The following is a 13,929-nucleotide window of genomic DNA, read 5'->3' on the forward strand; positions in this document are numbered from 1 at the left end:
ATGTGTGGGGGAGAGCCAGAGAAAGAGAGAGAGAGAGAGAGAGAGAGAGAATCCAGAGCCTGATGTGGGGCTTGAGCTCATGAACCATGAGATCATGCACGACCTGAGCTGAAAACAAGAGTCGGACACTTAACCAACTGAGCCACCCAAGTGCCCCACAACCTTAGAATTTTAATATTTTGTGGGTGAATTGAAGCTTTCATTATCATGTGAGGATTGTTTGGATTGCTGAAAATATTTTTTATTGTTTATATTTGGTCTGCTATTAATATAGCTTTCTTTTGGCTAATATTTGCCTAGGATATATTTTTCTATTCTTTTATTTTCAATTTTTCTGTGTCCTCATGGGTTTTTAAAAATCCGATCTCACAATCTCCTTGACAAATTTAATCTATTTTTATTTATTTTGTTGTCTGATTTGGTTTTATTTCTTCTGTCTTACATTGGGCCTTTTATTTGTTCTCCTTTTCCTACACTTTTCTCTCTCTCTCTCTCTCATTCTCTCTCTTTTTTTTTTTTTTTTAGCTTTGAGGCATTTGATCATAACAAGCTGGCACTCATATACATAAACTAACAAGAACTTAAAATTCATCACACATTTACTTCATTTTTAGCCTGACTTTCTAGTAAATCTTTAGCTTTATTGATTTGGGCTGCTATATAAGGAGATCCTTGTCTGGGTTATTTAAAAGCATAATTTATTGAGGAGCATCTCTGGTTTTTCCTTTATGGCAGTAGGGCTTATGGCTAGTATTAGTGCTGCCTCTCACTTTGTCATTTGGGGTCCAAAGCCCAAACCCCTATAATAGCCACCACCGAAGGCAGATTTTGGAGGACTTTGAAAAATTTGTTTTACTGAGGCTCCATGTTTCATGGGTTGCAAAACATAATAGCCTGCAAATCTTGCAGCAGCAATGGTCAGTCTGTTACCACTGTATTGGCTGTAGCTTTGGCTCAGTTCCCCAGCCTCCATGGAGAACGTGTTTCATCCACCCCAAAGACAGCAGCTGCCAATTCCATGCCTCTACCAGACAGTGGCATGGCCACCACCCCCTGATTTCTTTTTATTTTTAAAATGCTTATTTATTTATTTTGAGAGAGAGAGAGTGCACACGAGCAAGCAGGGGAGGGGCAGAGAGAGAGGGTGAGAGAGAATCCCAAGCAGGCTCCGTGTTGTCGGTGCAGAGACTGACACGGGGCTTGATCCCACAACCCTGAGATCATGACTTGAGCCAAAATCAAGAATTGGATGCTCAACCGACTGAGCCACCCAGGCACCCCACCCCCTTTGTTTTCTTATTCCACTTCCCCTCATTGTTTTAAAACTATATCTTCTATTGTTCACTTTAAAATTTATCATTTATGTTGAACTTTAAAAATTTTATTACTATTATATTTTTAGTATTTTAGAGAGAGAGAGAGAGTAGGGGAGAGGGGCAGAGGGAGAGATCGAGAGAATCTTAAGCAAGTCCATGCTCACCACATAGCCTGACATGGGGCTTGATCCCACAACCTTGGGATCATGACCTGAGCCAGTAAGAGTTGGAATGCTCAACTGACTGAACTATCCAGGCGCCCTTATATTGAACTTTTTTTTTGAACTTAAAAAAAAAAAAAAGTTTACTTATTTATTTTTGAGAGAGAGAGAGAGAGAGAGAGAGAGAGAGAGAGAACACAAGCAGGGGAGGGGCAAAGAGAGAGGGAGACACGGAATCTGAAGCAGGCTCCAGGCTCCAAGCTGTCAGTACAGAACCCGACACAGGGCTCGAACCCATGAACTGTGAGATCATGACCTGAGCCAAAGTTGGACCCTTAACTGACTAGGCCTTCCAGGCGCCCCTATACTGAACTTTTTAAAGCAACAGAGAGGGTAGTAAAATAGATTAATTGTAGAATCATGTTATCTGGGTTTGAACCCAGCTCTTTGCTACTAACTGTATGACCTTGGGTAAATTATTTAAAACCCTCTGTGCCATAGTCTCTTCATCTGTAAACTGAGGATAACAACAGTATCTCACTCATAAGGCTGTTGTGAAGATTAAATGAGTTGTTACATATACCTGGCCCATTATAAATAATCAATTGCTAGTTATTACTATCATTAATCTATATCTTAACTCTGTTCCCAATTAACATAAATTCCTTAAACTCTGGTCATCTCATTGCAATTGACATGGTATTGTTATGCATATCCATAAAATAAGACAACTACTTTATTACTTTTTATTAATTTATTATTAATATATTTTGAGAGGGAGTGAGCACTTGCATAACCAGGGAAGGGCAGAGAGAGGGAGAGACAGAATATTAGCTGTCTTATTTTAATTCCACACATTAGATGTTTGTACAATGTTTGTTTAGCTATACCAACATGTGTACCAAATTCTCTACTCCTTAGTCTTTTTTGCATCTCAAACCTTACTTCTTGGCTCATTTTCAGAAATTCTTTCTGTGTAGGTTTCTTGCTGGTAATCCCGTTAGTTTTGTTCATCTCACAATGACTGTATTTCACTTTTGGTCTTAATAAAGACTTTTGCTGAAACACAATTTTATTCTCTTTTTAGTTTTTAAATTTTTATTTTTTTAAGTAGGCTCTACACCCAGTGCACAGCCCAACGCAGGGCTTGAACTCACAAGACCTGAGCTGAGACCACAAGTTGGATGCTTAACCAACTGAGCCACCCAGGCACCCCTGAAACACAAGTTTAGACTGGTAGTTATTTTACTTTGGCCCTTTGGATACATGTGCTAAGGTCTCTTCTATTTATTATCAGGCTAGAAATCATTCCTTTGTGGGTGGTATGTCATTTCTCTCTAGTTACTTTCATGGTAGGTCCTCTTTCTTTGGTCTACACTTTACTGTCATATTTAAATATACTTTTTATTTGTCTTGCTTGATATCTATTGTGCTTCCTGTATGTGTGGATTTATACCCTTCATTGTTTGTGGAAAAATTTTAGCCAATTTCTATTCAAATACTGTCTTTCCCTTATTCTATTTCTCCTACTGGAACTGTGATTAGACATATATATCTTCTCTATAGCTGAACTTCTTTTCATTTTCCAATCTCTTGGCTTCCCGTATTTCATTCTGGGTAATTTCTTTAGATCTATCTTCTAGTTGACAACCTCTCTGTTTAGTTATACCTAATGTATATTTAAATGACACATATTTTAAATTTCAATGATTTTTTAAAAAATGTTTATTTATTTTGAGAGAGAAAGAGAGAGAGAGAGCAAGCAGGGGAGGGGTATAGAGAGAAGGAGAGACAGAGAATCCCAAGCACTGTCAGCGCAGAGCCTGATGGGGGGCTTGAACTTATGAACCATGAGATCATGACCTGAGCCGAAATCAAGAGTCAGTCACTCAACCAACTGAGCCACCCAGGTGCCAAATTTCAATGATTACCTTTTTCAATTCTAAGAAAAATTTTTTTCTTCAAGTATACCTGGTTGGTTATATCTACTGGCTTCTCCATATTGTTCATGTTTTAGATCCAATCATTATTTCTTTTACATATAAAACATGATTTTATATTCCATATGTAGTAATTGCAATATCTAAAATCTGTGGGGCAATAAATGTATTCTTAATGATTTCTGAGGATTCTCTCTCATCACTTATTTTTATGTTTAGTAATTAAAAGATTGTGAACACATAGTTTGTTGAGCTTAATTGGTGAGATCTACGTTAATAAAGATGCTTTCCTTCAGAAAAGATGTGTATTTGAATCTGCCAGCTACCTGGGCTCTGGCAAGCTCTTTAATTTCTTGGTTTGATGTTTCTTTGACCATACAAAGAGTGTAAGATTGAATTCCAGACTTGGGGGTGGGGGCATATCCATGGCTTAACATTTTCAGAGGGTAATGATGCCTCTTTTTCTTTCTCCCCCTGACATCTCCCACCAACTCCATCTAGATTGAATGTGGAGACAGAATTCTTGACAAGGCTTCTTTTGTTTGCGAGCATGAACATTTTTCCTGGACCACCCTTGTAGAAGGTTGAAGGTTGCAGCCATTTTCAAGCGTCCTGCTTTAGGGTGGGACTCTCAAATTTAACTCATCCACTTTCAGTGGCCCAAGGCTCAGCCTCCTACTCTGTCTTCTGATAAATGCATTTGCCTTCAAGCAATCCCCAGTTTCTGCATTTGCTTACACTTCATGCTCCATTTTCAGTTAATTCTTCTTCTTTAATGCCTTTGGGATTTCTCTTACTTTCTTGCAAGCTAAGCTGTGTATTAAAAATAAGCTTATTGTAATTTATCCAAGACCTGGGAGTATCGTGTAAGTAAGGCGTTTCAGAGTATCTAGTTTATACTGCTAGAAGCAGAAGCCGAGTAATCCTTAAAATAATAAAATAGCTTGCATCAGCCTCCCTGAAGACCCTCAAATGGCTTTTCCTCACACTTAAAAACAGTATCAACCATCCTGGCCCACCTCATCCTTGGCTGAGCTCACGTCACTGGCCTCTGCTGCCTCGCTCCTCCTCAAGCACGGTGACCTTATTCCTGCCCTAGAGCCTTTACACTGTGGCTCCCCCTGTGTGGCATGTGATCTTCCCCCTTCCTTCACATGGCTGTCTGGTTCTTATTCAGATCTCACTTTAAATGCTGCCTTCCTTGATCAGCCTCCCCATTTCTCCCCCACATCACCACATTTTAATACTCTCAAGGGCATCGATTCTTAGCTGTATTTTCCTGCTTATGGTCTCTTTTCTTACTAGAACAGAAGACCTCTTATGAGAGCAGGGACCTTTTTTGTCTGGTTTACCACTATCGCCTCAGGCTTTAGAACAGTTCCTGGCACATAGTAGGGATTCACTACATATTTGGTGAAGGACTAGAACTGAGTATTGGCTGTTTATTCTCTTTAGACGGGACCTGGGTTTTCTAGTGCCCCATTACCTCCTATTATCTCCCTAACCCAGCTTGCTTTGCTTTGTCAGTTTATTTGTCTACCTGGCCCCTGTAGGCATCTGAATTTTCAATCCCTGCTCATAAATGTTACTCTAATTATCTTCAGCATTTTGAAAGAGGCTGTATTTTATGTTTCATTTCATCCTTCGATGTCTTGCATGTGGTAGGAGGGCAAGGAATTAACATTCATTGAATATCTCTTACCTGTCAAGCATAATAACACTATAATTTATGTCCTCACAACACTATGGGGCCAGGTATTATTGGGTCCATTTTTTTAAAAGTTTTTTTTAATGTTTATTTTTGAGAAAGAGAGAGCGTGAGCAGGGGAGAGGCAGAGAGAAAGGGAGACACAGAATCCGAAGCAGGCTCCAGGCTCCGAGCTGACAGCACAGAGCCCAACACGGGGCTCGAACTCATGAATTGTGAGATTGTAACCTGAGCCGAAGTCAGAAACTTAACCGACTGAGCCACCCAGGGGCCCGTGGGTCTTTTTTTTTTTTTAATGCTTATTAAAGAGAGAGAGAGAAAGAGAGAGAGAGGAAGAGAGAGAATCCCAATCAGGCTCCATGCTGTCAGCACGTAGCCTGACTCTGGGCTGGATCCCATGAACTGTGAGATCATGACCTGAGCTGAAATCAAGAGTCAGAGACTCAACCGAGCCACCCAGGCGCCCCATATTTCTGTCCCCATATTTTATAGATAAGGTCACTAAGGCTTAGAGGTGTTCAGAACCATATAGTAAGTGAAAGATCTGGCATTGGAACTCACCTAGACAGCACACACTCAATATGAACAGTTGCAAAACGGTTGCTCATGTCTGAGAAATCAATTTGCAAAGTGGAGACTGAGCAATTAATTGGATATTTCAGGTCACGTTTTACTTGAATAGTCTGGCTATTTACTTACTGATTTCACTCCACTGAGTATATGAAGATTTAGCTTGATCTATGTCCATATTGGCTGGAAGAGGTTTGGAGATGTTAATCATGCCTTCTACACGAGAGGCCTGGATACCTAATAAATGTCTGCTGTTGGTGAATATTATGGAATCTGACAGAAAGGAGATTTCCTGAGGATACCGATTTTGGTCAAATCCTAACTTGCTGCTGGATCACTGGACAAAGACACTGAGTGGACTGAGCGTGTGCCACATCACCAAGCCATCTTCTAAATAACAAAATCTTATTTTTATTTTTATTTTTTACAGAAATTCAGATATTCCAACAAATTTCTTTACATTTCCTGGACCTTAAAAAAATTACACACAACTTTTTGGACGCAATACAACAGAACAGAATGAGAAAGGGAGTCACTTTTTTTTTTTTTTAAAAAAGATAAAAACATACTTCTTATACTTAACACTTAGTGATTTACATGTGTATTACCTATGTACAAATGGTACATCATCAATGACCCATCTTCAGAGCACTGTGGTATGCTAAATTACACTTAGGTTTCATGGAAAAAAATTTTTGAAAAACATTTGTGTGTGGATAGGAAGCACTTTTTCATTTTCATAAACACCACTTCTAGTGATGCAGGACTCCCAATGCAATCTGTAATTTACATGGATTAGAGAAAACCAACACCTTCTAATTTTATTATAGATAGAGAGGTACCTCCCTTTAACTAAAAGATGAATTCTTGAAAAGTTGTGTGTAATTAAATTTAGTAAGTAGGGTGCTTTGAATGCAGTGCGAGAGCTTCTATTTAATGCAACACGTAACTCCCAGAATGACTAACACTTTAGAGATAATAAGTATTCCCTTAATTTGGTTCTTTAGAAAATCCATAGCTTCGTGATTTGGGGGCTCACTCATTTGAGCATACTTGTAATATACTCTTGGCCATTTAGAACATAATCTCCTTCATGGTGTAAAGATAGCTACTACTAGAAACATTTGGCAAGAATGAGAGTGTTGTCTTAATAGAGACAGGGTACGAGACATCGACTCTGATCTGTATCACTTCTTGTCTTACCCTCCATCTGGTATTCCAGTGATGGATGCTAATTTGATCTTAATTTTGAGTCTAAAAATGAAGGCATTCTACACGTCCATGTTTTCTGCTCACGTACAGAACGTGGTTTAGTTCACACCAATTACCCCCTGCATATACATTTTAGCTCGTGTTCATTCTCAAGCAGTTGGCCAGGTCAATATTACATATTTTTCTGTTGTTGCATATTGGCAGGATTTGTGATGAGGGTGATAGTGGGGGAAGCCCGGGAGCAAAAGATTGCTGAAGACAAGTGACCAGTTATAACTATTTCCAAATGTCAACCGACAAAAAGAAATCTGAGTATTCTTGAAAAAAACCAACATTAGTAAACAAATAGGCAACTTACTCCTACCAAGTTTCTTGACCTGTATAAGTATATATTCATTTATTTCTAAGGCTATTAAATTATTATTTGTTAGTACCACTTACTATAATTTAGAAATAGGTTTAATGGAATGATTTTTTTTCAAAACAAAACAAGTACCTATTAGTAAGGGTAAAAAGGATATGGATTTCTGATGACATGTATGGCAAAGAAATAGAAAAAAAAGGAGGGATTTTAGATGCCTTCTTATGAAGTATATTCAATTCCTATGCATATACTAGGGAGAATTAGAAAAAGGTATTTATTTGATAGCAGCCTATATATTACATGTGAGCATCCAAGGTGAAAATGAGCTTTCTATATTTTTCAGAGTTCCTTGATACTGTTTCCTGGAAGATAGGGATATCTATGTTGCTTGGGAACTTACGATGTTAAGATGTACTTCCTGTAATATACATCTCGATGGAGTTATAGTATATGTCAAAAACACTTTCTCATTAATAACTTGTACAGACAGATTAAACTGAACACAGACTCTGTAAAAAGCTTGAAGTGTTACATCTCTTAACTGAGCAGTTGTAACTAATTACACAGTGAAAGAAACACACGGCAGAGATGGGGAACCAAAGATCATGTGAAAACACGCAGAGGCATTTTCTAAGATGCTTCCTCCATGAATGATGCTTGAGAAGCCTCTTGGCTATTGAGATAGGAATAATTTAGGATTGACTGCCTTTTTTCAAATAAGGTTGAAAGATTAAAGCTTTTTGTTTTCCGTTGGATTAAAAAAGGACAGTTTACAAACCTCGGTACATATATATTTTACATGTTAATTCTAGCACATTTATACTCCTCTTCCTTAAAATATTTCCTGAATGTGATTTCTCATGAATGCGGTCTGATCTTATTCGGTGATAGTTTCCAATGAGCTGGTGTTTAATCCATTATCACATCTCCTTCCAGAAAATCACTCCCATCTCTGCCAGTCCAGATTTAGAAAGTGCTTTGACAAGTAGATGGTTCACTCTTGTCCAGATCCGTCTCTGTACTCTGATTTCTCCCAAGAGTCTTCCTTCTTGATGTTGATGTACAAAAGCTCTTATTCGATTTGTTTAGCTGTTACTTGATTTGTTTTGTGCTCATTCTAGAGAATATTGGCTTAGCAGAACTGCAGAAAGGGGCAGGGGGGCAGGGGAGGAGAAAGAAAAAGAGAGAAAGAAGAAAATGCATCATTTTCTGTCGGCAAGATTTTTATGCAGGGTTGTCACAGAAAAACCACACCAGCAAATGGTTCAGATGCACTTTAGGTTTGTTAACAAAGAAGACTGAAAAGTTTGAGGCTCTTGTTCCATAAACAAATAGCATGGTCATCTGGCAAGGGGGCCCCCCATAACCCAGACATATGTACTCCCCACATTTGGGTGAAGATTACAGGCTGCTTCGAAGGAGCAAGGAAGGATGCAAAATGATCCCAAACATCACTGATTTTTCTGCCTGGCACAGAAAATGTCTCACTGGAGCGTTTTCCTTTTCCTTCCAAGTGTTATTTATTTTACAATCAACATTATAACAGCTGCAAAAGAAATGAGACACTGTTTTATTCCCATGTGTCTTTCCATTCTTTATCTAAATGTGCACTTATTTTATACAGTTGGAATCACAGTACAGATGACATTTTTAACATTATATGAAAAACAGCTTTCTACATTTCCACTCTGCAGCATCAGCATCTAATTTCTAATAGCACCAGAATATTCCATTTCATTCTCATTCCTTTCACCCCGTGCTCAGTATCCCATCTTGATTGTTTGACGGTTGTCAGATTGTAGGTAGGTTTCCCATTAAAATTTTTCTTTGAAAATGTTTATTTATTTTTGAGAGAGAGAGAGAGAGAGAGAGAGAGAGAGAGAGAGAGAGAGAGACAGAGCATGAGCAGGGGAGGGGCAGAGAGAGAGGAAGACGCCGAATCGGAAGGAGGCTCCAGACTCTGAGCTGTCAGCACAAAGCCTGATGCAGGGCTTGAACTCATGAGCTGTGAGATCATGACCTGAGCTGAAGCTGGACGCTTACCCAACTGAGCCAGCCAGGTGCCCCATAGGTTTCCCATTTTTTAAAAAATGTTTATTTTTGAGAGGAAGTGTGCACGTGCACACGAGCCAGGTAGGGGCAGAGAGAGAGGGGGGATCAATGGATTCGAAGCAGGCTCTGTGCTGACAGCAGAGAGCCCAACGCAGGGCTCGAACTCACCAACTGAGAGATCATGACCTCATGATCGGACGCTCAACCTAACCGAAGTTGGACGCTCAACCAATTGAACCACGTGGGTGTCCCAAGGTTTCTCAGTTTTTTGTTATCAAGAATAAATGTTTTTGCATATAAAGTTCTATTTGTTCTTTAAAATTCTTGGGGCGCCTGGGTGGCGCAGTCGGTTAAGCGTCCGACTTCAGCCAGGTCACGATCTCACGGTCCGTGAGTTCGAGCCCCGCGTCGGGCTCTGGGCTGATGGCTCGGAGCCTGGAGCCTGTTTCCGATTCTGTGTCTCCCTCTCTCTCTGCCCCTCCCCCGTTCATGCTCTGTCTCTCTCTGTCCCAAAAATAAATAAATGTTGAAAAATAAAATAAAAAAAAAATTCTTTCTTTAGGACAAATTCTCAGGGCATACACTGCTTTTCCTCTTCTCCAGCATGGTATTAGGGACTATGCCTGTACTGATACAACTAGACTACAAATAGTACAACCACCTCCTTTCTTTGGATGATCTCCACAGACTTTGGCACTGTTAACCAGGGTGTAAGAGTCCCTTAGAACCTGTGAAGATGGGCAAATGTACCAACTGGCCAGATTTGGGCTGAAAGGAAACACCCTGCTGGGTTTGCATCACAGAGCACTTGGAAACACAAACAGTAAAACAACTGGTCGATTATTCCGTGATGGTCCTCATTCCACATCACAAGATTATAGTTTCTGAATGAGTGCTAGAGAGACCTCTGGAAGATTCTGTTTTTTCTAAGATAAATGCTTATAGTTTTCCAGTACACTTTAAAATACCTTAAAATATCTAATACACATAACGATTTTAATGAACTTCTCTCCTTGAGAACTCAGTTACTTTAATGAACACAGACGACACAGGGGACAACTGAAATACGATGCCGTCGTAACGATGATTAATCTGTAATGATTCTCTGAGATTGCATCATGCTAGTAGAAGCCCTATGGAAGGGAATGCTTTCTTTTGATCTTATTAAAAGCAGCATAAGCAATCCATGGGTTTTACACACAGCTACAGGTGCTTCTGAACCTTGAGTGGTCTCTGCTTGCTGCCCTGGAGATGGTCTTGTTTGATAGAATTCAAAGTCAGGTGTGTCGGTCCATAATTCCACTTCTCTAGCATTCTTCACTCTGAATATTTTTCTTTTTTTTTTTTTTTTTTAATTTTTTTTTTTTTCAACGTTTATTTATTTTTGGGACAGAGAGAGACAGAGCATGACCGGGGGAGGGGCAGAGAGAGAGGGAGACACAGAATCGGAAACAGGCTCCAGGCTCTGAGCCATCAGCCCAGAGCCCGACGCGGGGCTCGAACTCACGGACCGCAAGATCGTGACCTGGCTGAAGTCGGACGCTTAACCGACTGCGCCACCCAGGCGCCCCCACTCTGAATATTTTTCTATGTAAAATTCACAAAGCTCAATGTCTGGGGTTTCCAGTAAGATCTATGAAAGGTGCTAGCTGGGATGGGGGAGAGGAAGGAGTGGGTGTGAGTCGTAAATACGTGAACGAGAACAGGGTAATGGGTTGTGCAAAGTGGCTATGCATATGGAAGAGAAGGTAGTGATGAGGGAGCATAAGGCAGGCTGAGGACAAAGCACAAGCTAACTCCCCGCCCCCCAACCACAGTGAGATATGTGTGATATTCCTCAGTCACTTCTGACTGTCCAAGAACAAAGGAGAGGAACGAAAACAAATAGTTAACTGATAGAGATCACAGTCATACAGGATGTGAGTCTCCATCAGTTTACAAATGTCTTAGTAAATTACAAGAAAAAGGCCATCTTATCAATCGCCAAATCTCCAGAAACCTGTAGACTCAGTTTCCTGGAATCCCAACATCACTCTCCCCTCATGTGGGGAACAAAAGTAAGAAGGAAATGGTAGGTAAAATCAAATTTCTTTATAATCTGCAAATACTTGAGGCAAATTCGGAGTATAACATTTCTCCAGGAACTCCCTACCATCTTAATGTTAATGCCTTACTAGAGGGAAAACAACCTTAGCCTGACAATAGCAAGGCCTCCAGTATCTTCTGAGCCCTCTTTAGCATATGAAAGTCCCTTTGGAGGCCTCCCTTTTGCCCTTACCTCCCCCAAGTCCAAAGTGTATAATCAGTCACTCTTCACAACCCCAGTGCAGCTCTTTCTGCCCATAGGTCCTATCCCCGTGCTTTAATAAAATTCCCTTTTGCACCACAGGCACCTCAAGAATTCTTTCTTGGCTGTCAGCTCCAGACCCTCTCATCACTCTAAAATCCCATCAGTAGGATATGGAAGTGACAGGGCCATATATGTGTGATGCAGGGGAAGAGGGAGGCAAGAGGGTTGTCCTCATTTTCTTGATGTTTGCAAATAAATATATCCCTGATTTCATGACAGAAAGCCTGCTTTGGTGTGAACTATTTCTTGGCATCCAGGAACCAGTGATTCTTCCTTTCCCTGGCTCTAAGCTGTCTAAATTGGCTTTATGACATCACAGTGGGCTGGGAAGAGAGCAGACCACGGAGGTGGGCTGGGGCTGGGGGTGGGGGTGGGTAAAGGCTTTAATCAGCCCCCAGAGCACCGATACCCAAGCCTGAGGAGGAGAAGGACGCTTCCTGTAGGATAGGCATCTCCCTGGGAAGATCCTGAGCCTTCTTGTAAGAAGGGACATCTGGAGCGAATCTCACAATGTTCCTGTCTACACCTTGCCATTTGGGGTCTCACCTGTCTAGGGGCCGGCCAAGATGAGTCATTCATCACCAACCCTTCTTGGATCTGCTGTGATCTTGGGTCTCCCATATCCTCCATTGTGACCAAATCCCTCATCGGATCCCTCACTAGCCTTACCATTGATTGTTCAACCTTTCCTTCTGAAAGCTCTCTTCTTTGCTGACTATTGTTAGCACTGGAACTACACTCCCCACCAGCAGTGTCAACGCTGGGCAGGGAGCTGAGGAGTGAACGGGAAATGAGAGAAGCCACAGAGTCAGGCTGGACTAGGAGGAGGCCAGTGAGGCTCATAGGGTAGAAGATTTATGACTGAGTGCCTCCTGACATTTTGCACATGAGATGCCTCATTTGCCTTCTCCTCGTGCGGGCTGCTGATCATGAGGCGTCCTGGGAATATGTGCTTGGAGTCTGAGTTACTTGGACATTACTAACGCTGTGTATTTTTTCTTCCTAGTGCACGACACCACCATGCAACAGGAACCCCAGGGCACTTGAGAATTCTGCAGACTGCAAGGCTAAAAATAACCAGCATATTCCTTCTGGTGGTGACCGGAATACAAACACTCCCCACACCATAACAGGAAAACACTTTGCTGGGAGTGGTAAAATTAGAATGTCACCATAATGACTTAACTAGGATGCACAGTGAGGAATCTCCCACCTGAAGGCTGGGAAAGGGTTGGCCCTCCAGACAGATTTGGGGAAACCAGCAGGCGGAAGAGGATAAAAGGCAGGGTTTTTTCCTCTCTGGATGTGGCCATTACTCGTTCAGACCAACGACTATGAGATACCGGGGTAGTCTGCAGAATTCCGTGGAAGCACTAGTGTGGTTACACTGTGATCTTTGCTTTGTAAAACATCGGTTTTTCCCCCTTTTTTCCGGAATTTTGCTAACATTTCCCATGCACCATGGCTATTGCATAGCTCAGGGGAGGCAATTTAAAAGATGTCATATTCTCCTAGGTTCGTACAGAACAGGACTGAATAAATAAGCCATTCAACACTGCTTTGGATCTTTGTTCAGTCGGGTTTGTCCTTGTAACACGTCATGGGCTCTGAGTTGCCCATGTTCCATTTCTAAAGGGCTCTTTGCAAATCCTTTTCGAAGCTGTCATTTGAATCGCTGCTCATGAGAGCGGCATTTATAATGGCCACATTGTCCAGACTATCTAAATGCTGCGTTGTTGAATTTTCTATGTGTTTGCGGGCTTTGAAAGGTCTCCTGTGGTCCGCTTCTGCTGATTGTTCCTATCAACCTATTCAATTAGGGCCCGGAGCCCCCACCGTCAGGAGAGCTGGGGGGCAGCCTGTCTGAATGAGAAAAACGCTTGGTGGGAGCGGTCAGGCTTTAGTAGAACGGCTTGCTGAATCTTTGTTGTGAAAATGAGGAAGGGAGGCATTCCAGGCCATTTTTTCTCATTGGCTATAGAAGCTTTGCCATTTCTTCCCGCTCCATTGTTTCAAACTGCACCCACCTCTAAGAGAGCCTTCCAACATCCTTCCTCTCTGGGAGGCTGAAACAGCCCCCTGGACATAATATGTCACTATCTGTGTCCGCAGGTGCTCTCCACGTGGTGTGCTCCATGGTGGGCACATTAAAGATGGCTGCAGATTCTTTACCTTTCTTCTCATTGAGAGGTGGCCTCTATGTTCCCCTTCCTTTGAATCTGGGCTTTAAGAGTACTGGCGGTTTATTTTTTGTTG

General features: G+C 41.3%; 1 protein-coding gene and 1 long non-coding RNA gene across 4 annotated transcripts in view; one reads left to right on the forward strand and one right to left on the reverse strand.

Annotated features, from left to right (window-relative positions):
* Positions 1-7,393: 7,393 nt before the first annotated feature.
* LHFPL3 (LHFPL tetraspan subfamily member 3) overlaps positions 7,394-13,929 on the reverse strand; it is a 570,149-nt gene continuing 563,613 nt past the window's right edge. For all 3 annotated transcript variants that reach the window (XM_045494534.1, XM_045494536.1, XM_045494535.1), the window contains one exon: positions 7,394-8,412. In XM_045494534.1, coding sequence (XP_045350490.1) covers positions 8,384-8,412 — 29 coding nt within the window. In that variant the 3' untranslated portion in view covers positions 7,394-8,383. The remainder of the gene's footprint in view (positions 8,413-13,929) is intronic.
* Positions 12,049-13,231, forward strand: LOC123606338. Its single transcript, XR_006716237.1, has 2 exons — positions 12,049-12,185; positions 12,680-13,231. It is a non-coding gene; the product is annotated as an uncharacterized LOC123606338 (long non-coding RNA).

This window comes from Leopardus geoffroyi, chromosome A2 (assembly GCF_018350155.1).
Source record: "Leopardus geoffroyi isolate Oge1 chromosome A2, O.geoffroyi_Oge1_pat1.0, whole genome shotgun sequence".
Classification (NCBI taxonomy): Eukaryota; Metazoa; Chordata; class Mammalia; order Carnivora; family Felidae; genus Leopardus; species Leopardus geoffroyi.